The sequence below is a fragment of the Zea mays genome, chromosome 9 (genome assembly GCF_902167145.1).
Source record: "Zea mays cultivar B73 chromosome 9, Zm-B73-REFERENCE-NAM-5.0, whole genome shotgun sequence".
Taxonomy (NCBI): Eukaryota; Viridiplantae; Streptophyta; class Magnoliopsida; order Poales; family Poaceae; genus Zea; species Zea mays.
Window position 1 is genome coordinate 124,922,631 of NC_050104.1, and position 23,068 is coordinate 124,945,698.

Genomic DNA, 23,068 nt, shown 5'->3' on the forward strand with positions numbered 1-23,068 from the left:
TTGCTCTACACACCAAACCCCCCCCCCCCAGGTTGTCAGCATTGCAACCACTGCTCAGGCGAAGATGAAGCTGTGGAAGGAGACTTCCAGGAGTTCCAAGACTACGACGAGTTCTAGGCGTGGGTTAGCGGCAACCCCCAGTCGGCTGCCTGTGAAGGCCGCGTTTATCTACGTTTCTTTTCCGCACTTTGATTTACTGTAAGAACTATATGGACGTCTCAGACGTATGATGTAATCAACTATTATTCCCTTTAAATTCTATTTTGAGCACTGTGTGATGATGTCCATATTATGTAACTGCTGTGTACGTGAATAACTGATCCTGGCACGTACATGGTTCACATTCGGTTTGCCTTCTAAAACCGGGTGTGACATAAGTGGTATCAGAACCGTGCTGACTGTAGGACCGCTAACCTAGAGTAGAATGGTCGTCCTAAGGACTATAGACCTCTGTCTCTGCCTTGACTTTGATATCCCTTCAAAAGTTGGTCCTACCGACCAAACCTATGTTTTACTATATATTATACCTTGCTAAAAAAATTGTGTTTCATTCTGATCCTTCATTTACTTATTACTTGCTGGTCATATTAATTCTGTTCTCACCCTTTTGCTTGCGATGTCTTTTGTAGATGGCTCGACTTAGACACACTGCACGAAAGTCAGTCATCCCCTTCTTACCCTCCCGCCTTGCTGAGCGTCCGCTTCGCCGTCCCGTGGCCGGACAGTCCAGCCACTTGGAGAGACTACACCACCGCCTGCGTGAGGAGCAGGAGCGTCGACGACAGGAGCAGCAGAGCTCTTCCTTCTCGCTCCACCAGGAGATAGAGTCTGTGAGGAGCTGCTCCCCTGTGCTTCCTCTGGAGCCGCCCCCTGCACCACCACTGGGCGCCCCAGCTTCTGGAGTAGCTGCTGGAGGAGACCCAGACGACGGAGATGGCGACGACAGCTCGAGCCACGACACCGACTTCTCTGCTAACCCTGAGCCGGAAGGATGGGTTGCTCGACCCATCACTCGCGACGCTGCTCGCGGGTGTCACTTCCATGATGCGCTCGACACCCTGTTACGTCGGGCATTTGACCGGCATACTTGGTCTGTCGAGTATCGCTGTGTGGTCTACCAGCATAGTCGCGGGGTCTACCCGGACCGCTGGGAGGCGACTTGCTTGGTGCGCTGCCCGGAGAACAGTCTCCAGGGTGCAGAGGCCTGTTCAGAGCACTATTCTATCTCTGAACGGGACTCAGCTGAGGCAGCCATGCAAGATGCTGCACGGCGTGCGCTTTCGCACTACTACTCGGTTTTCGGTGGGGCAGCTGATGGTCTTGACCTGAAGTATTACCCCCGCCGTTCATCTGGCAGCACAGGAGGTGTGATTGTCTCACCTGTCGGTGAGGGCAATCCTAGGTTGAGCAGCACAGTCAACCTAGCCGCCGTGCTAAACACGGAGCTGGACCATGCATTAGACGAGCTGAGTAGGGCTCGTGCTGAGATCGCCCTGCTGCGGGCTGAGCGCGCGGAACGTCGTTATTTGGATGGTGGTTCCCCCGCTCCCGTTGGGACTCAACACCTGTACCGCTCACCTCAGCGTGGACACCAGTCTTATGGCAATCCCGCCTGCAAGACCAAGATAAATCTAGAACCATAGATCGCTAGAGTTGGATCTTGTAATTAATACGAAATATATATACATAGAAGCTTCAGTCTTAGTGTTAGTCTCGCTCTTAGTTAGTCTTAGTTAGACAGGGTAGTTTGCTATATCCTGTGCATTTATGTTTGTCATGATGAGCTATGTTTGGTTTGGATCTTTGTAATGATTGTCACCAGAGTGTGGGTATCCCCTGCATTTTGGTTTATCTATTATGGTAATAAAGTTAGTTATATAGTTGGGAAACCTTTTATTCCACTTTCCTCTTTATCTGAGAAGCTGTGTGGTCTGTGTTGGAGATCAGTGAAGATGCTCACCTGCTCAGTGCTGTTGAAGAATTCTCTTCTCTTCTCTTATGCTGCAAGATTTGCCAGATCAGTTCTGATGTGTGGTTGCATTCTGCAGATGTCAGAGAACAGGCGCAGAGGAGGAAGGCGTGCTCAGCAGGAGCGAGCCGCTCAACAGGACGAGGTGCCCCAGCAGCAGCACCTGCCGCCCCCGCCCCCGATGTCGATCGAGTAGATGTTTCTGATGCAGACTCAGGCAGTTCAAGCCATCGGTCAGACCTTGGCCGCCATTCAGCAGCAGCAGCAGCAGCAACAGCAGCAAGCACCACCCCAGCCTCAGATGCCTCAGATGCCCAGAGACAAGCGTGCTGAATTCATGAGAGGCCATCCCCCAACGTTCGCTCACTCTTCTGACCCCATGGATGCTGAAGATTGGCTGCGCACTGTGGAGCGGGAGTTGCATACCGCTCAGTGCGATGACCGGGAGAAAGTTCTGTATGGTCCCCGTCTGTTGAGAGGAGCAGCCCAGTCATGGTGGGAGTCTTACCTCGCCACCCATGCCAACCCCGACGCCATCACTTGGGAAGAGTTCAGAGGTAGCTTTCGTCAGTACCATGTCCCTGCAGGTCTGATGACAGTGAAGAAGGAGGAGTTCCTGGCCCTCAAGCAAGGGCCATTGTCTATCAGTGAGTACCGGGACAGGTTTCTGCAATTGTCTCGCTATGCTCCTGAAGATGTCAACACCGACGCCAAGCGACAGTACCGTTTCCTGAGAGGCTTGGTTGACCCTCTGCAGTATCAGCTGATGAATCACACCTTCCCGACATTCCAGCACCTGATTGATAGAGCGATCATGACAGAAAGGAAGCGTAAGGAGATGGAAGATCGTAAGCGCAAGATCAGTGGACCCCAGCCTGGAAGCAGCAATCGTCCTCGTTTCTCAAGCAATCAACCTCAGCAGTTCAGGCAGAATCAGCGTCCACCTCAGCAGCATCAGCAGTTTCAAAGGCAGTATCCTCAGCATCAGTACCAGAACCGTCAGAGCAATCAGTCAGGAGGTCAGTTTCAAAGGTAGAATCAGCAAGCACCCCGTCTTCCTGCCCCAGCAAACCAGCAGAACAGTCAGGCAGCACCAGCTCAGGTTGGAAACAGGGCGTGTTTCCACTGTGGAGAGCAAGGCCACTGGGTGATGCAATGTCCGAAGAAGGCAGCCCAGCAGCAGTCAGGCCCCAATGCCCCAGCAAAGCAGAATGTGCCTCAGCCTGGAGCAGGCAATCGCTCTCAGCCGCGCTATAATCATGGAAGGCTGAACCATTTGGAAGCTGAAGCAGTTCAGGAGACCCCCGGCATGATAGTAGGTATGTTCCCAGTCGACTCCCATATTGCAGAAGTGTTATTTGATACTGGAGCAACGCATTCTTTCATTACTGCATCATGGGTAGAAGCACATAATCTTCCAACTACTACCATGTCAACCCCCATTCAAATTGACTCAGCTGGTGGTAGAATTCGAGCTGATAGCATTTGTTTAAATATAAGCGTGAAAATAAGGGGGATAGCGTTTCCCGCCAACCTTATAGTAATGGGTACTCAGGGAATAGATGTCATCCTAGGGATGAATTGGCTAGATAAGTATCAGGCAGTTATCAGTTGTGATAAAAGGACAATCAAGTTGGTGTCTCCACTAGGAGAGGAAGTGGTGACCGAGCTAGTCCCGCCTGAGCCAAAGAAAGGAAGTTGTTATCAGATAGCTGTTGATAGCAGTAAAGCAGACCCGATCGAGAGGATCAAGGTTGTGTCCGAGTTCCCAGATGTGTTTCCAAAGGACTTACCGGGTATGCCACCAGAGCGGAAAGTTGAGTTTGCCATAGAGCTTCTTCCTGGAACCGCCCCTATCTCTAAGAGAGCTTACAGAATATCTGGACCAGAGTTGGATGAACTTAAGAAGCAAATTGATGAGCTGTCAGAGAAAGGTTACATTCGGCCAAGCACCTCGCCTTGGGCCGCCCCTGTCCTATTTGTGGAGAAGAAAGATGGCACCAAGAGGATGTGTATTGATTATCGAGCTTTGAATGAGGTCACGATCAAGAACAAGTATCCCTTGCCCAGAATAGAAGATCTGTTCGACCAGTTGAGAGGAGCCAGTGTGTTCTCCAAGATTGATCTGAGGTCAGGTTATCATCAGCTCAGGATCCGACCTTCGGACATTCCGAAGACGGCATTCATTTCCAAGTATGGGTTGTACGAGTTCACAGTGATGTCTTTTGGTTTGACCAATGCGCCAGCATTCTTTATGAACTTGATGAACAGTGTATTCATGGACTACCTTGATAAGTTTGTGGTGGTATTCATTGATGATATTCTGGTTTATTCTCAAAGCGAAGAAGAGCATGCAGATCATTTGAGGATGGTGTTGCAGAGATTGCGAGAGCACCAGTTGTATGCAAAGTTGAGTAAATGTGAGTTCTGGATCAGTGAAGTCCTGTTCTTGGGTCATATAATCAACAAAGAAGGATTGGCTGTGGATCCGAAGAAAGTGGCAGACATTTTGAACTAGAAAGCGCCAACAGATGCTAGAGGAATCAAGAGTTTTATTGGAATGGCCGGATATTATCGGTGATTCATTGAAGGGTTTTCAAAGATTGCGAAACCAATGACAGCGTTGCTAGGCAACAAAGTTGAGTTCAAGTGGACCCAGAAATGTCAAGAGGCCTTTGAAGCGCTGAAAGAGAAGTTGACTACAGCGCCTGTCCTAGTCTTGCCTGATGTGCACAAGCCCTTCTCGGTGTATTGCGATGCTTGCTACACAGGTTTGGGATGTGTGTTGATGCAAGAGGGAAGAGTTGTGGCTTACTCGTCCCGACAGCTGAAGGTTCATGAGAGGAACTACCCAATCCATGATCTAGAGTTGGCAGCAGTGGTTCACGCACTGAAGACATGGAGGCACTATCTGTATGGACAGAAATGCGATGTTTACACAGATCACAAGAGTCTGAAGTACATATTCACTCAGTCAGAGTTGAACATGAGGCAACGAAGATGGTTAGAGCTGATCAAAGACTATGAGTTGGAGATTCATTACCATCCAGGCAAAGCAAACGTAGTGGCAGATGCTTTGAGCAGAAAGAGTCAAGTCAATCTGATGGTCGCTCGTCCGATGCCTTATGAGTTGGCCAAAGAGTTCGACAGGTTGAGTCTCGGATTTCTGAACAATTCGCGAGGAGTCACAGTTGAGTTGGAACCTACCTTGGAGCGCGAAATCAAAGAAGCACAGAAGAATGATGAGAAAATCAGTGAGATCCGGCGACTGATTCTAGATGGTAAAGGCAAAGATTTTCGAGAAGATGCAGAAGGCGTGATATGGTTCAAAGACCGCTTGTGTGTTCCCAATGTCCAGTCTATTCGAGAGTTGATCCTCAAGGAAGCTCATGAGACAGCTTATTCGATTCACCCTGGCAGTGAGAAGATGTATCAGGATCTGAAGAAGAAATTCTGGTGGTACGGAATGAAGAGGGAAATCGCAGAGCATGTGGCTATGTGCGATAGTTGCCGAAGAATTAAGGCAGAGCACCAGAGACCTGCTGGATTGTTGCAACCGTTGCAGATCCCTCAGTGGAAATGGGATGAAATTGGTATGGATTTCATAGTCGGATTGCCTCGCACTCGAGCCGGCTACGATTCTATTTGGGTAGTGGTGGACCGTTTGACCAAGTCAGCCCACTTCATACCTATCAAGACCAGCTACAACAGTGCAGTATTGGCAGAGTTGTACATGTCTCGGATTGTTTGTCTTCATGGTGTGCCAAAGAAGATAGTGTCAGACAGAGGAACGCAGTTCACATCTCATTTCTGGCAGCAGTTGCATGAAGCCTTGGGCACACATCTGAATTTCAGTTCAGCTTATCACCCGCAGACAGATGGCCAGACTGAAAGGACCAATCAAATTCTTGAAGATATGTTGAGAGCCTGTGCGTTGCAAGATCAGTCCGGATGGGACAAGCGATTGCCTTATGCAGAGTTTTCCTATAACAACAGTTACCAGGCCAGTTTGAAGATGTCACCATTTCAGGCGCTCTATGGAAGGAGTTGCAGAACTCCGTTGCAATGGGATCAGCCTGGAGAAAAGCAAGTGTTTGGGCCAGACATTTTGCTTGAAGCCGAAGAGAACATCAAGATGGTTCGAGAGAATCTGAAGATAGCACAATCGAGGCAGCGAAGCTATGCAGACACAAGAAGAAGAGAGCTGAGTTTCGAAGTCGGAGACTTTGTTTATCTGAAAGTGTCACCGATCAGAGGAGTCAGAAGATTCGGAGTGAAAGGCAAACTAGCACCCCGCTACATTGGTCCGTATCAGATTCTTGCAAGACGAGGAGAAGTGGCCTATCAGCTCAGTTTGCCCGAGAATTTGTCTGCTGTGCATAATGTCTTTCATGTGTCTCAGTTGAAGAAGTGCTTGCGTGTGCCAGAAGAGCAGTTGCCAGTGGAAGGTCTGGAAGTCCAGGAGGACTTGACCTACGTTGAGAAGCCAGCTCAGATCCTTGAGATTGCAGATAGAGTCACCCGGAGGAAGACCATCAGAATGTGCAAGGTCAGATGGAATCACCACTCTGAGGAAGAAGCAACCTGGGAGCGTGAAGATGATCTGATGGCCAAGTACCCAGAGCTCTTTGCTAGCCAGCCCTGAATCTCGAGGGCGAGATTCTTTTAAGGGGGATAGGTTTGTAACGCCCCGAATTTTGCAGTTGAATTTTTTCTTTTCTTTACTCGCCAAATTCGGGCGTTACCTTTTCTTTTTTTCTTTTTCCCTTCGCTAAACCTTGACCTTTTCCAAAGTTCTAGCGGGATTCGGTTTGGAATTCCCGTGTAAGAAAAACCCTAAATACTTTATGTTGTTTGATGCACCATGCCGAACCTTGCATTTCTTTTGATTGCTTTGAAAGCGCAAATGCATTCATGTAGAAAGATCGGATTTCGAAAATGAGGAGAAGATCTTTTCTTTCTTTTTTCTCTCTCTCTTTCTCTCTCCTCTTTTTTTTTCTCTCTCTCCCGCGCCGTGGGCCGACCCCGGCCGGCCCAGCCGCCCCTGGCGCCCCCTCTTGGGCCCAAAAAGGCCCAACCGCCCCCCCCACCTCCCCTTTTTCCCTAAACCCTCTCCCTCTCCCTCTCATTTCTCTCATTTTCTCTCCCCCACCCTAAGCCGCCGCCGCCCCTACCCCTGCCCTAGCGCCGGCCGTCGCCCTCGCCGTCGGCCGCCCCCGCCGGTGAGCCCCCCCCCCTCCTCCCTCTCTCCCTCCTCCCTCCCTCTCCCCTCTCCCCTCCTCCCTCCCCTTGGCAGCCCAGCCGCCCCGGCCGTGCCCCCCAGCGCGCCCTGGCCGCCCCCTGGCCGCGCGCCCTGGCCGCCCCCAGCCGGCCGCTGCCGCGCCCCCAGCCGGCCCCTGGCCGCCCCCAGCCCCCGCCTCGGCCGCGCCCTGGCCGCGCCCTGGCCGCGCCCCAGCCGGCCGCTGCCGCGCCCTGGCCGGTCCCGGCCGCGCCCAGCCGCTCGCCCAGCCGCTCGCCCAGCCTAGGGCCGGTTCAACCGCCCCTAGGGCCGGTTCAACCGCCCCCCCCCCCCCCTCTGTTTTTTTTATTTTATTATTTTATTTTATTTACTTTCTGTGCTCATAGCTATTTTATTTTAGGTAGGCTAATCATTGTTCATGCCATTGAAATAGGAAGTTTAATTTAAAATTCCGTTATGCTAGTGGATTCATGTAGTTAATTGTTTACCTCGTGCAATGTTGATCAACTTAAAATGATTAGGTTTCCATTAGTGTATATGTAACAGAATTCTTTTGTTAAGAACCAATTGTAATTGATCGTTAGTGCATAAGATTTAACCCCCTGCGAGACCCTTTCCCGTTTCTTTCTAACCATAACAAATGCGATATCGAATGTCATACTTGATGCATACTCACTTTATTTGTTCCCTTGTATGGTGTACTGTTCTTTTGTATTAAATGTGGATGGATGTATGTATGTTTGTGCTCGCATAGAGAACGATCCGGTCGAAGAGCCCGAGGAATTCGCAGGAGAAGCCCCTGAGCAGCAGTCGGTTGGTGGAGGCAAGTGTCCTTTGACCTATCTCTGTCCTATTCATTATTTAATTCACCTCCCGCTTACACATTTATGCCTAAGGATTGACTAGCTTTTGTTATCCATGTCCTTGTTTACCTATCTGGGTTGGATTATTACTGTTTAGCTTTATGCTATTGCTCAAACTCTAATCAATGAACATGATGTGGTTATCTATGATACGTTGTTTTCCCGTTCTTATTTATGATTATACTTGTGGCATTTAAGGGGACTCGAGCGGTTTCTCGAGTGCCTCTCCGTAAGGACCTGTTCAATGGATGACCGCCCGGGAAAACAGTGCAACCATGAGGGTGGAATGGGGTGCCCTTAGCTGAATAATTAGAGGATCCGGGATGTAGTTCACTTAGCCGCCGTGCCGTCAATGGGGCTCGGTGTATGCGGCTCGCTCCGCCAAGTTTGGGTTCGCCCCTTGGGGAGGAGTGCGGTGCATTTAGGAAACCTAACGGGTGGCTACAGCCCCGGGGAATCTTTGTAAAGGCTACGTAGTGAAACCCTGCCTATTCACCTTGGTAGTGTTTAAGGGTTTGATCGGCCCGAGGCAAGAGGGAATCACGGCTTGTGGGTAAAGTGCACAACCTCTGCAGAGTGTTATGAAACTGATATATCAGCCGTGCTCGCGGTTATGAGCGGCCAAGGGAGCTCCAGAGATTAGTGATACTTGATCAGAGATACTTTGGTACAGGTGACAATGAGATTGATGGTTCTGATTACGATTATGGTATTGGTAAGTGGTATTCTTTCCGTTTGGAAAGGATACATTGGGCTAATAACTTGGGTTAATGTTAAAACCTGGCTTTCTACTAGTAAATAATAATCTGACCAACTAAAAGCAACTGCTTGACTCATCCCCACATAAAGCTAGTCCACTACAGCCAAACAGGATGCTTGCTGAGTATGTTGATGTGTACTCACCCTTGCTCTACACACGAAACCCCCCCCCCAGGTTGTCAGCATTGCAACCACTGCTCAGGCGAAGATGAAGCTGTGGAAGGAGACTTCCAGGAGTTCCAAGACTACGACGAGTTCTAGGCGTGGGTTAGCGGCAACCCCCAGTCGGCTGCCTGTGAAGGCCGCGTTTATCTACGTTTCTTTTCCGCACTTTGATTTACTGTAAGAACTATATGGACGTCTCAGACGTATGATGTAATCAACTATTATTCCCTTTAAATTCTATTTTGAGCACTGTGTGATGATGTCCATATTATGTAACTGTTGTGTACGTGAATAACTGATCCTGGCACGTACATGGTTCGCATTCGGTTTGCCTTCTAAAACCGGGTGTGACATTATCGTTGATCACGATTCCCTTCCCCTTAGGATCCATCTCTTCGGGCGATTAGTCCCTTCGTGAAGAGAGTGGTTCCGATACGAATTGAGAGCACCTAGAGGGGGGTGAATAGGTGATCCTGTAAAACTTGAAACTTAAGCCACAAAAACTTGGTTAAGCGTTAGCACAATAATCGCCAAGTGGCTAGAGAGGAGTCTCAACAAAACACAATAACCACAAGAGATCAATCACAGAGATGGCACGATGGTTATCCCGTGGTTCGGCCAAGACCAACGCTTGCCTACTCCACGTTGTGGCGTCCCAACGGACGAGGGTTGCAATCAACCCCTCTCAAGCGGTCCAAAGACCCACTTGAATACCACGGTGTTTTGCTTTGCTTTTCTTAATCCCGTTCGCGAGGAATCTCCACAACTTGGAGCCTCTCGCCCTTACACTTGAAGTTCACAAAGAAGCACGGAGTAAGGGAGGGATGAGCAACACACACAAGACACGAAATCAGAATGTCAACACGCACACAAGTCGCAACAAGAGCTCGCAACACAACCCGACGAGTTCACAACTCAACAAGAGCTCTAGATGCTATCACGAAGAACCAAATGCGTGGAATCGAAGTCTTGGTGCTTAGGAATGCTTTGAGTATTCTTGGTGTCCTCCTCCATGCGCCTAGGGGTCCCTTTTATAGCCCCAAGACAGCTAGGAGCCGTTGAGAACATTCCAGGAAGGCTGATCTTGCCTTCTGTCGCCTGGCGCACCGGACAGTCCGGTGCACCACCGGACACTGTCCGGTGCGGATATCCTTCCTTATTTGGCGAAGCCAACCGTTGGGGTTTGAGAGCCGTTGGCGCACCGGACAGTGTCCGGTGCACACCGGACAGTCCGGTGCCTCCTTCTAGTCGTTGGCTCGGCCACGTGTCCCGCGCAGATCGCGCGGCCGACCGTTGGCCCGGTCGACCGTTGGCTCACCGGACAGTCCGGTGCACACCAGACAGTCCGGTGAATTATAGCCGTACACCGCCGTCGAACTCCCGAGAGCAGCAAGTTCGCCAGAGTCAGCCTGGCGCACCGGACACTGTCCGGTGCACCCAGACTGCCTGACCTTGGCCATATCTTCTCCAACTCGATTTTTCCTGTTTCCAGCACTTAGACACAATACATTAGTCCATAAAACAATGTACTAAGTCTAGAAACATACCTTTTGACATGATTTGCACTTTGTCCACCACTTTGCATAGATTAACACAAAAGCACTTGTGTTGGCACTCAATCACCAAAATACTTAGAAATGGCCCAAGGGCACATTTCCCTTTCAACTTGTCGTTCGGTGTGTACTCCTGTGTATATGGAGTTTACCAGAAATCGTTGAGGAGTAACCATATTGGTTTGAATGCTTCTACCTGATGTGGATGTGGATATACACGGGATTAATATAATATCCACATTTGACTTATTGACATTTGATTTATTCTCGGGGACGCTTGCGAATATGATCCATCGGCCTTAGTCAAAGCATATGTTCTGATTGCAGATTCACGTGGTCTATAATAACTCTCCTCCGATGAACTCGCCCTACTAGTGATTTGCCTCACGAAGAGGTTCGTCTTGATGATGAAGTTCCTAGCAATGCGCGCAATATCATTGTGCTGGGAATACGGAACAATGAATCTTTCGTTTTGGGAAATGACGGAGATCATTATTAAATGTGGGAGACAAATGTGTCGACACCTATCTTGCCTCTATATATTGCAAAGGGATTCAAAACAAAGTCCTAGGCATGAGTGCTTTAAGCTCTCTTACCGGGTCATTGATAAATGCAATCGAGGCTGGACCAATAATCGCAAAATGAAAGTCGCGAGCTTGAAGTTCGGACATTTATGGGCACTATTGAAATAATGTGTGGTGAATGTGATGGTTCAAGTGGTCTTGTGAGAGATCCATCCCACATATATGTTGAATAAACAATGTTCTGCTATGTAATATATCTGGCAAATGGCATGAATTAAAATATGCAGTTAATAGGATTCTGAAGATCCATCATGAGATCCTATGAGGATTCATATCTTTGATTTATAAATTTGCAACATATAAATCTCGTACCGAATAATACATTCCTGACAAATGAACACTCTCCTACGTAGAGAGAATATCTCCTAGATAAGATTATAGTTCCTTAATGGAACCTTTCCAGAAGAAATAAAGGTTGTGTTAAACACCAAAGTTTGATAATCCCTATAAAGGTATAAAGACCCATACAGACCCGAAAAGGAATAAGATGAGGTACCAAAGGACTTGAAGTTCACCGAATAAGCACATGTACATTCCACGATCTTTACTCATGGTATTTTCCACTAGATATGGAATTATGGTGTCCTCTAAAGCCACGATGGCAGAAACCTATAAGGTTTAGGTGTTACTAGCAAAATATCTCCATTGTGCCAGAATGATAGACTATAACGATATATCTGATCGATGAAAAATCCCTGATGGATTATGATCTTTAATGGACTTTTGTTACACCATCATAGATGTTGCAAAGGATGAACGCTTGGAGTGATGTGTCATATTTAGAATATGTACTATTGCAACTATATTATTCCCTAAGTCCTATTGAATAACATGTTATTTGCTTTGCATAACTATCTATAAATTATGGTGTAAGATAGAAAATGATAGCATCCCAACCTCATCCATTATTATTATTCCAGATGAATAATGAGACATATATCTTAAAGAATATGCTTGAGTTATGAGGGATAACGACTTTGACAGATGTCATCGTCAGGGGGAGCGAATGCTTATATTGATCACAATCGTAAGACAATAAATGTCATATTCTATGCCCTGAAGGCGTGAGCTTGATCAATATGTGAACCTTTATGGAACTTTCTATCAAATATATAGATCCAGTCACTCGAACACCATCAGTCAAAGTGGCTTATTTATATTGATACGTGCACTTACCTCGTATATCCTAAAAGTGAGTAGAGGTAAAGTTCCTGAAATAGTCCTTGCAAGGATATGCAATCCGTTTGCTAAATCTTTATGTGCATATACTTTCAGAAGAAGATGTTTTGCCTTATTGATACGGTTTTGCAAGGATCAGGGGAGCACATTTCTAAAGTTAGCCCTTATAGAATATTCGATAGAATCTAAATTCTAGAGGATCGAAATCTGTCCCGATGACAGCTGTTGTACTCCTTTTCCCTTGGTGAGTTTTCTTGAAGTTTCTCACATGAGGTTTTTAACGAGGCAACAAAGTACAAATGCAATTTGTATCACCATGCACTCTTTCTCCTCATTTTTCCCACTGGGTTTTTTCGGGGTTTTAACGAGGCATGTGTTGGTCGCGGTATTCGCCCAAGAGAGAGTGTTAAGTAATCCTAGTTAGGGTTATGTGGGCAAATACCTGCTTTGCCCCTGAGGGGTCTCACATCTCTATATAAGGAACCTGTACACCCCCTCATAATACAAATATCAGAAAGAGGCAGAGGTCCAATCCTATATCATGTGTCTCGTGTGTTTCCTCTGTCGTGCTTATGGGAAGTGAGACGAGTTCTTTACAGCTTCTCGCGCCTCTACTGTTGACGGAAGGGAAGGGAGCGGATCTGGTGATCCGTGGTAACGTAGTTTTTAACACATAGCACCCTACAGAATGAGTCTCATTATGTAAGACACTTTTCTTTTAATATGCAAACTAAGAACTGATTTATCGACAGTTATGCTGTTGCCCTTTATCCAGCAAACTTCGCTATCTGGTTGTATCCACCACCATGGCACCGCTAGATCAGATCATCAGAATCAGATCCCCCTTCTTCCTCACTCAACTGCAGTGTTCTCATCGGAGCAGGCAATGCAACCGCCCGCCATTGGAAGCGTCGTATCGTACTCCCCTTGCGGCCTTGCAGCAGCCACTGGCCTATGCTGCACCACCACTGGAACTGAAGCTCTTCCCAGAAGTGGCATCTGCCGAAGCCTGTACTCTGGCCTTCCATGGATGGAAGATGAGCAATGCAGTGGCAGCAGCAAGGAGGCTAGCGCAGATAGGGAATGAGTGGATCAGGTCTCCGACCATCGAACAGTTTCTGTTTCGAGTCCAGTGGATTGGATGTACTGACAAGCAAGCTGTGTGTGTGTAAATATGGATCACCTTTTTGCATATCGGAGGGATAGATTATATTATGATGAAAATAGGATTCTTCCATTGCAATCTCTACATATAAAGCACCAATTTTAACGATTATCCCGCGTCACTCTGCTTAATACAAAAATAATATAAAATTGTGTATAAATAGGAATTTAAATCTTAGTTCTTGACTCCACGTATTTTGTGTCTTTATTAAAACAAAGTCTACTTATATGATATATAATAGAAACCTTAACAATGCACAATTTTTATTGGCGAATCTCTATAAATGTGCATCGATGTGTTGGAACTTCGTATGCTCAAGTAAGAATCTGGGAAAATCAACGTTTTGATACAGTTTAGCAAAGCCTGGCCACTGGCCAACAAACCAGAATGCTGAGAATTGTCAACTATACCCCATCATCCCAATTCATCAATTCATCCAAAACTGTAAGTCTGTATCTAAAAAAATTAAAACGACTTATAATTTGGAAGCGCCAAAAAAAACCAAAACGACTTGTAATTTAGAAGTGTCAAAAGGACTTACAATTAGAAAGGAAAGCTAAAACGACTTACAATTTGAAAATCTAGACCTAGAATTTGAAAGAAAGGAATTGTAACGGAGGGAATAGTAACTTTAGAAAAGCCAACGACTTACAAGTTGGAACAATTTGGAATGGAGGGTTGGAACAGAGAGAGTAGTAACTAGAAAACTTAAACGCTTCCATTGCTGGTTCATCAGAAAGCGTCACATTCATTACAAAATTATACAACGCAGAAGGAAAGTTCGTCATGTTCTTCGCAAGGAGTCATCCACCATACATTTGAAGCCAAAAGGAAGGGGAAAATGCCTGTATAAACTATGCCAGTGAAACCAGCAAAAGATTTGGTTTATCGAACACCATCATGGCCGATTGCCTCTGAAGGAGGAACTAGAAGCAATTGCAGGAGTTTCTTCCCTGTAAGGCTGGGTTGCAGGATCACTGACACTTGGTAATCTTTGCACACTCCCCTTTCCTTTTCTTGCGTTGGGGCCAATTTCTTCAATCATGTACTTCCATCCATCGATAGGACGCCTCCGACTAAAAATGTGGGTTTTGATGAAGCTAGCAATCTGCAATAGCATTTTCACGTCAATTTGGAAACAATTTCAAGAAGACTATTGGGTGCAGCCGTGCAGGAAGTATAATTTGTGGACCTGCTGTTTACTAAAAGCAATTCGCCTTTCAAATTCCTGTATTAGAATGTCATCTTCTCGCTGTGAGATATCCCATATGTTCCCATCCTGTCCTCTTGAAGTAGTTTCCCAACCATCAGGCTTGGTTTTGATCTCAGTAGTGTTTGGGATCTTGGAATCACCAAAATCAGTGTTGCCAGAATCAAAGATACTGCATCCGAAAATGACCATAAGTAAATTAACAGAACCAACAAAACAAAGAATATAACCCAAAAAATTGGTCTGCAACACAATGCCAAACCAATCATGCATCATAAATTTGCTACAAGAAGACAACTAACAGTTAGAAATGATTTTATAGAACATAAAACCTCAATAAGCATTTGAACACTCAAAAGAAACAAGGCATAATGGGGAATGTTTGTCCTTTGATAAGCAACAGTAACAATAAGAGAGCAAAAAAAATACTGTATAGCTACAATGTAGGGGCCTAGGGGGAGTGCATCAGTCAGTCAATCTGTCATGCTAGTTTATGTTCCCCAGTACCGTTCCAAATAGGCCATGAAAATTAATATCTGAATAAAACTAGTATGCGGTAGGAGCAGCAGACCATCGACAGTAGTGCTTACTAGTACCTAAATAATAATTATATTCAGATCAGACAAAGAAATGTGATAAGTACCAAATACAAGATAAACCTCCAATAGTACAGACTATTCTCAATGTAATTCTACTAATTGTAGGTTTAGCAACTGTGGCAGTGATTGTGATTTGGCTGTCCAAGCACATCACACAGTAACGCGATGTGTAATTCATCCATTGGACATATTTAACATGTAATTTGTGCATCAAGAATTATGGATCCAAGCATGAGCAGCGAAATGGTTTTCACCAAAATCCCAATTGCACTATAGCAGTTAAGATTTAAGAAACTTCAACAGATTCCAATTTAACATGCATCAGATATTCTTAACGCTATGTTTGCAGTCTGCTAGCAAATTGTAGAGTTCCACTGAATTGTCTACCAACAATCAACAGGAATCATAAAGAAAGGGCGTACCCAGTGCCGTAGGCTTTCCGCACTATGCGGGGTCTAGGGAAGGGTATCTTTAAGCGTCAAGCCTCCGCATAATATGCAGAGGCTGAGGCTCGAACCCGGGACCTTTCGGTTACAGACGGTAGGCTCTACCGCTGCACCAGGCCCGCCCTTCTTTCCTAGATATATGTACCTTAAATTTATCACGGTTACTATAACCTATGCATTTGGCACATTTCCGTAAATTGTTAAAGCTTGGAATCTCCTTGCAAAATATAGAACCACTGGCAAATACTAGGCCCGTTCCTGGGCATGTGTAACCAATGCGCCCATACAGGGCCCCAAGTTGTGTCTATATCCTATTACTATACTTAGTAGCAAATTGTACATCGGTCCACTCACAATTTCCTTCTTCAAACTCCCTGGAAGAATTTCACCTGAGCATAAAACTCTTCCTTTCATCTTTTTTAGTCTGGAGGACATGTCTAGCACAGTGGTGACTGGTGAGAAGCCTTTCCACTGAGACAAAGGCGCTGGGTTCAGCATAACCTCTCTGCAAAAGGTAGGGGTAAGGCTTGCCTCGGTTATTCCTTTCCCGAACCCCAGTCATGTGGGAGCCACCGGCACTAGGTCTATCCATCTTTCTTAGTCTCTTTCCAATTTCTCCTTGATGCAATGATCACACAATTGTCTCCTATTTTCACATTATTCTCCTCCCCTGATAAATTTGCAAGTGGTCCAAGACACACCCCACTCTAATCTCATATTCAACTCATTTCTTCAGTGCTATGGCACATATCTTTTCTCCAAAATCTTCATTTTCTGCACCTATGTCCATCATCATCTGATCGATTGGTGAGATTGAGTTTTACACTTTTACTGCTAGATTATGTATATGTATGTCCGGCAGCTATGGTATATTCTTTGAGGGTAGCTTGCTGGTAGGCACCACGTTTGGCTACCCTTTCTTGTATATAAAATTCATTTCATCTTAATCAAAAGGCAGAGCTCCTGCAATTGTCTCAAAAAATAGCTTGCTGGTAAAGATTGAATATGAGAAGATTCATACACAATTCTCTTGCGTGTTTACAAAAAATATTATAATAATTACATTCCAAGAATGTTAGAATAATGACAGTTTTCAAGGATTTGGTGATCCTTAATCCATAGTCAGGAACTGGTAATTAAGGATTTGCATAATTATGTTCAAACAACATTTATAATCCCTATTCTATTTGAAAAGGATTATGCAATACATTTAAAAAAATAATTATTATAATTTTATTTTGACTGTTATGTTAAAGGCCTAGTTTAGATTTTCGTGTAGAGCCCACGGATTACTATATTTTCAAAATCCCGTGAAGGTCATGAGAAGATCCTTGAAACCAACTGTTATGTTAAAGGCCTAATATAGATTTTAGTATAGAGTCCATGGGTTACTATATTTTCAAAGTCCCGCCAAAATCATGAGAAGATCCTTGGAAACAAGGGCAGAGCCAGCAATTTGGCAAGGTTTGGCAGCCGCCATACCTAAATTCTGGACTTGAAGACTGTATATACAGTATATATATGTTATATAAATACGAGCTGGCCTGCTGGGTCTACTAGTTTTGGCTGGTGTGGTGGGCCTGTGGTGATCGGCCTTCAAAGCAAAACCCATGAAAGGAAGCTAATACATCAATTGGAATACGATGGGTCTCATTCTATCGATCAGCTGCGTTGTGCCTCCACCTGTCCACATCCTAGTCCAGAACGACAGAAACCGTAGCGTCATACGTCGACTTGGTGCAATGGACGTCAGAAAACAGCTGCAAATTTGCACGTGGCCGAGTCCAGGTACAATTATACAACGATCAACGATGGCACCACCATTAAAGAAGATCAAATACATGATGAAAGTATGAAACATATTTTTACAGTTTAAAATTGTAAGTAGATTGCCTTTTGTCCAGTTTGCATCTTCATTTAGTGAGGTATTTAAAGGGCTAATGCTTTGCTTTTGGATTTCTATTATATTCACTAATCACAAGTAATATATATTTATACAATGTATCAGTGAGCTCTCGCATAATTGTATTATACGTATTTGATCTTTATAAACCCCGCCACACCTAAAATTTACTCTTGCCTCCGCCACTGCTTGGAAAGAAAGTTCTGACTGCAATTCAAAATGATCATATATACAAATAAAAAATGTAACTGATCTTGCATTTTCAATATAATTTTTAACGTCGGTTGGAACCTGGGATAATCCAAGGCAGTCCTTCCACCAATAGTCATAATCCTCACCAAGCAAAACAAATTCAAGCAAGGAATGTGATAGCATGAAGCAACAACAGGTAAGGATCGCAATTTTGTTCAGATATATAAAGATGAAAGTTACTAGAGCAGCGACACACTCTGAGCACGAGTCGAGCAGCCGGTCGATATCGTCAGCGCCACCTCCCCCACCGCCGAGTCGCGCCTCCTCCATCTTCTCGATCTCCTTCACCCAAAGCGCGGCGTGCACCCGCTGCTTCCTGGTCCTGTAATCATCCGCTTGCGCCTTCTTCCTCGCCACGACGCCCCCCTCCCCGCCTTCCGCCGCGCGAGACGCGCGCTGCTGCTGGCCCCGCCTCGACGCGATGCGGCGCTCGGCCCAGCGCTCGTCCATGTCTGCCACGAAGGCCTTAGTGTCTGGATCCACCTCGGCGGAGATGACCGGGATGGCGGACTCCGAAGCCGAGGCGGGAGACTCCCATGGCGCGGCGGGCGCTGGGGAGGAGGCGGGGGAGTCGCCTGGAAGCCATGCGGTCTCCCACGCGTCGTTCCACTCGTCTTCACCGGTGGTCGCTGAGCGGAGCGGCGGTGGAGTGCGATGGTGGGAGGAGAGACGGCGGAGGCCGGAGGTGGATAAAGAGGCGGCGGTACTGGGGATGGGGTAGCGAAGGGCGCACCGCAGGGAGTGCATGGTGTATGCTCGGCGAAATGCCGCGCAGAGCGTTGGAACTACGGAAGAGTGAGAAGTCCAAGATGGTTTTTTTTTCTGTGCTTTATAGCAACTCCAATAAAAATGATAAATTAGGTCTTATCTTAAATTAAAGGGTTTAGAGACAAAAACAGCTTCCAACAAAGATCTTATTATAAATTTTGATCAAATTTATATAAGACTCCAACGGAGAAATCCTAAATATACAACCTCGTGCAGAGCTCATATCCTCATGTCTTAAGTTCTTAACTGCCAAACCGTTCAAGGAATCCTCCTCTTTAGGGCTTGTTCCGCAGTAGAGAATCTAGCCAAAAATATTGTCAAGTCAGCAACGTCAACTTTACTATATTATAATTTTTTAAAATTTTAACAGTGTTTTTCTAAAGGATTTATAAATTTTATTGTTAAACGCGACAAACCCCCTAAATCCGTTCATATTGTTCGATTAGGGATGAATTGAGGGGGTTAACATCTCCAAGAGAGTCTTAAAATAGGTCTTAAATTACAAAATAGGATCGGATTTATTTTATTTAGGACCTAACAAGTTTGGTTTACTCCAATAGTGAGTCATATAATCACGTCATTATCTGCATGAGACTTGGCGACAGTTTTTTTTAGCACTTTCCCACGTACAGCAGTCAGCTCGCTACATAGGTTTTTTTTTTCTTCTCACGGTGTCAATCACATCTAGGGGCGGAGCCACGGGGTGGGCAAAGAGGGTCGTGGCCTCACCTTTTTTTGCCTTCTTACATATACATTGAATATGATACAAATTAGAAAAATATAATAAGTATATGAAGGCAAAACTGTAGCACACATCCACCATCCCCAACAATCCAACTCCACGGCTCGCTAAAACAGCCCAATCCGTTTCTGTTCTATTATCATTGTATCCAATCGACACAAGGTAGGAGCGCTACTCCATCATCATCAGCCCCTTGTTGTGCTCACCCCGACCTTGTCGTCCAACGCCGCCACCACACCTAGCTTCCCCTTTCGTGCTCACTCGCTTTGTCGCCGCACCAATGCCGCTGCCACCCGTCCATCCCCATTATGCCTACGCTCGCACGCCCGCGCTTCTGTCGTTCAGCCATCACAACATCGATACATAGTTTTTTTTTGTTCATATTTTTCTCTTCTTTCAAATTTTAATTACTATTGTACGATCACTAGTTTTTATATACAATGTTACATCTGTTCAATCTTATCTAGATGTCTTATGATTTTGTTTGGCCTCACATGATATTTTGTCCTGCGTCCACCACTAGTCACATCCATCTTTGTCGGCATCCGACTGCAATCCTCCTTGCACTGCTGATGTGCAGAGACTCCTTCACACAATCATGTAGTTCTATTCTCATATTGTTGAAGTACTAGAGCAAAACGAGCTTGTACTGAAGCTAAACCAATTAACAACTTGTAATGGAACTGAAACTGTCATCGTGTCATACGTCTATTGCAGAGTGAACATCATTGTCTGGTTTGGTTGAAACAAGTAACAACTTGTACTGGAGCTAAAACATTTAGCAACAAACCTGTCATAAGTCTATTGCAAGGTTCAAACTCGTCTCAGAATCAAAAGAATAGATGTTGGCAACACATACAGAAATAACGACATTCACTGAGCAGCTGAGAACACATTAATTAGGTAGGTCACAGAAGATGGATATATATATATATATATATATATATATATATATATATATATATATATATATATATATATATATATATATATATATGAGAAATTTTTATCTATTAAGTGCGGGAGCAAAGCTGAAATGTCAGGCTGTCCACGTTTTTTTTTCTTGCAGTTCACATGATTGATGATAGGCGGACAACCGTTTCTCCAAGCAGGGGCGGAGGGCCCAATATGGCTCAGTATTGCCTGAGCAATACCTTGGGCTGGCCCACTAAGAGATTACAGATTAGGGTTTAGCTACTCTGTGTCATCCGCTTGTCCGGCCGTCTCCGTATCCCGCGTAGATGCACAGGCGCACACCGCTCGATCGATCCTGCCGGCGCGCCTGCTCCGCTGCTCCTGCTCGCGGTCGCTTGTCCCGCGCGCCCGGCGGCCGGCTGCTTGTCCCGTCGACAAGCCAGGCTGCACTGCTTCCTGTTTGAGTGCTTGTCCCGTCCAGCGCAGTTCTGCTTGTGACTTGTGAGCTTGTCTCGTCCGGTGGCCGGCACCTACTTCCTAGGCTGACTGGCTGAGACTGGCCGTGTGACAGTGCGCACAAAAAGGTGATTATGTTTTCAATTTTTGTGTTATTTTTTGGCGGCTCAGGTTTGAGCGAGGTAATGAGTTTGAGATGTGTGAATTTGGGTTGTAGGAATGCAAGACAATCTCGTACGAGTGGACATGCAAGTGCCAGAACTGTAGGGGACGGGATTGGTCAGGTACTTCAGGAATCAGGAAGAAGGGCAAGGAGACCATTTGCAAGTGTGTGCCATGCGCCGGGATTGGTAAGATGAGATTTCTCCAACTTGATTTCCTTTCATGGTACAATATCGATGTTTTAAAGAGTAAAGCATCTTGGGAGAATGAGAACAAAGGTACCTAGAAGCCAGAACTTCTTACTGGTAAATCTATCATGGTTTCGCCCAGTAGGTGGAACTAAAATCAATACTTGAGCTTTGTGAAGATGTGATGTCATTGTGATGAACTCAACCGCGGAGGAGCCATTATGGCTGAGTATGTCATCAACCATGCCTAAATTTTTAATTTATAGACATTAGGATGCATGTGGTGCAGTGGTTAATCCTTAGCGTATGGGACATCAAGTTGCTTGTTTGATTTCCATGTGCACAATATTTTTTTTCTTTTTTTTCTCTACTAGCTAGCCATACCTTAATTTTCTTTTGTCCTCCGCCACTGTCTCCAAGTATGGCTTGCCCTTTTGACCACTACAACGGATGAGAACCTTCTAAACCACTCGAACGAGAGAAAAAGGGACATGTTCAGTCACTGGGCGTGCCGCTGCCGACGCTCCCGCCCCAGCCCCTGACAACGATCTCTAGGCGATCGCCTTCGCACCACCGCCATTTCATGCACATCGTCGTTAGGCGCGTGAACGCATGGTGTTGACGCCTTTTCGGAGCGTCAAACACTCAACAAGAACCGTGGCGGTGCCCTCTGCACAGGGGCGGACGGTCCGCGCGCGGGGCCGGACAGTCCGCGGCCTGGTGCGAGGCGCGGTGGTACTCTCTGCGCAGGGGCGGACTGTCCGCGGCCTGGTGCGCGGCTAGGGCTCCTGCCTGACGGCCGGACGGTCCGCGCCCTGGTGCCGGACGGTCCGCGCGTACGCAGGGACGGCGGAAGATCGCCGACGGCGCCTGGATCTCGCTCCCGGGAGGGACCCCGTCGGGGAGTAGAGATCCTAGGTTGTGTCTAGGCTCGGGCTGGCCGACCTAGACTCCTCTAATCGACGTAGAGCCGAAGAGAGACGAAGAATTTGGGGATTGGATAGCTAAACCTAAACTAGACTAGAACTACTCCTAGGATAAAATGCGAAATAGAAGTTGTATTGATTTGATTGATGATGATAAATCGGCCGTATACCTCTCTATTTATAGAGGAGGGGGGTTGGACCCTTTACAAACTAATTTCCGAGCTTATCCCCTGATTTTAGCTAACAACCGTAGCACAAAACTCGGAACCCTAATTTGTTCTGCGCACGCGTGGACCGTCCGGCCCACAAGCGCGGACTGTCCGGACCGCGGACCGTCCGCGCGCTCAATTTGGTGCTCAACATATGCCCCCCTGCCTTTTGGTGGAGCCGAGCGAACCAAAAGCAACTAACTCGATGTTATCACATCGGTTTTCTTAGGCATCTTGCACTTACTAGGATGGTACGCAGTGGCCTTGGTCTCGATGGTTGACTCAACGGACGTGATCCCTTTAGATTTGATCGAACTGTCAGTCCCAACATCGCCGAGCGTCATACTGGTCCTGACCAATTCGTCACCTTGCCTTCCTAATTCTCTAAGTGTTCTGGCGTAGCTCCGTAGTCGACCAGGTCTTCTCCTTGCAGGTCGTCTTCCTCCATGGGCGTCGGTACGTCGTCGGAGGTGTCTTGGTGTAGTGCGGATGGTTCGGCCTCAGGGGTCGGATGGTCCGCGTCCTGTGCAGATGATCCGGCCTTTATAGCCGGACAGTCTACCATACCTGCAGAGAGATGCACAGTTGTCGTTTTATTTACTATCTTTGTGGCCGTTTGATTTTTCTCAACGGCCTTTGGTCTCCATCTCTTTTGTGGTGGCGGATACTGCGGATGCGTGTCATTGAATATTCTTTCTGCCTCTTTTTCCTGATTCTCCTTTGCTCTGAGGCGCTGTAATTTTCGCTTTTGCGATCGTGTCAGTCCCGATGGGCACCATCGGGGCATAGAGTATTTTGGATCAGCTATTTTATTGA

The 23,068-nt window shown here is 46.3% G+C and overlaps 1 protein-coding gene across 1 annotated transcript; it reads right to left on the reverse strand.

Annotated features, from left to right (window-relative positions):
• Positions 1 to 14,176: 14,176 nt before the first annotated feature.
• LOC100276037 (uncharacterized) lies at positions 14,177 to 18,672 on the reverse strand. Its single transcript, NM_001149924.2, has 3 exons — positions 18,083 to 18,672; positions 14,669 to 14,858; positions 14,177 to 14,584 (listed from the first exon to the last, which is right to left on the reverse strand). The coding sequence occupies exons 1-3, from the start codon at positions 18,631 to 18,633 to the stop codon at positions 14,375 to 14,377; spliced, it is 951 nt and encodes a 316-aa protein (NP_001143396.2). The 5' UTR covers positions 18,634 to 18,672; the 3' UTR covers positions 14,177 to 14,374.
• Positions 18,673 to 23,068: the final 4,396 nt, after the last annotated feature.

Bases quoted from the DNA above. Each gene is read 5' to 3' on its own strand.
- LOC100276037 (NM_001149924.2), bottom strand. From the start codon at position 18,633: ATGCACTCCCTGCGGTGCGCCCTTCGCTACCCCATCCCCAGTACCGCC. The intron at 14,859-18,082 runs GTGTGTCGCTGC...TTTCGGATGCAG, and splicing joins CTGCTCGACTCGTGCTCAGA to TATCTTTGATTCTGGCAACA. The intron at 14,585-14,668 runs GTCCACAAATTA...ATGCTATTGCAG, and splicing joins TTGCTTTTAGTAAACAGCAG to ATTGCTAGCTTCATCAAAAC.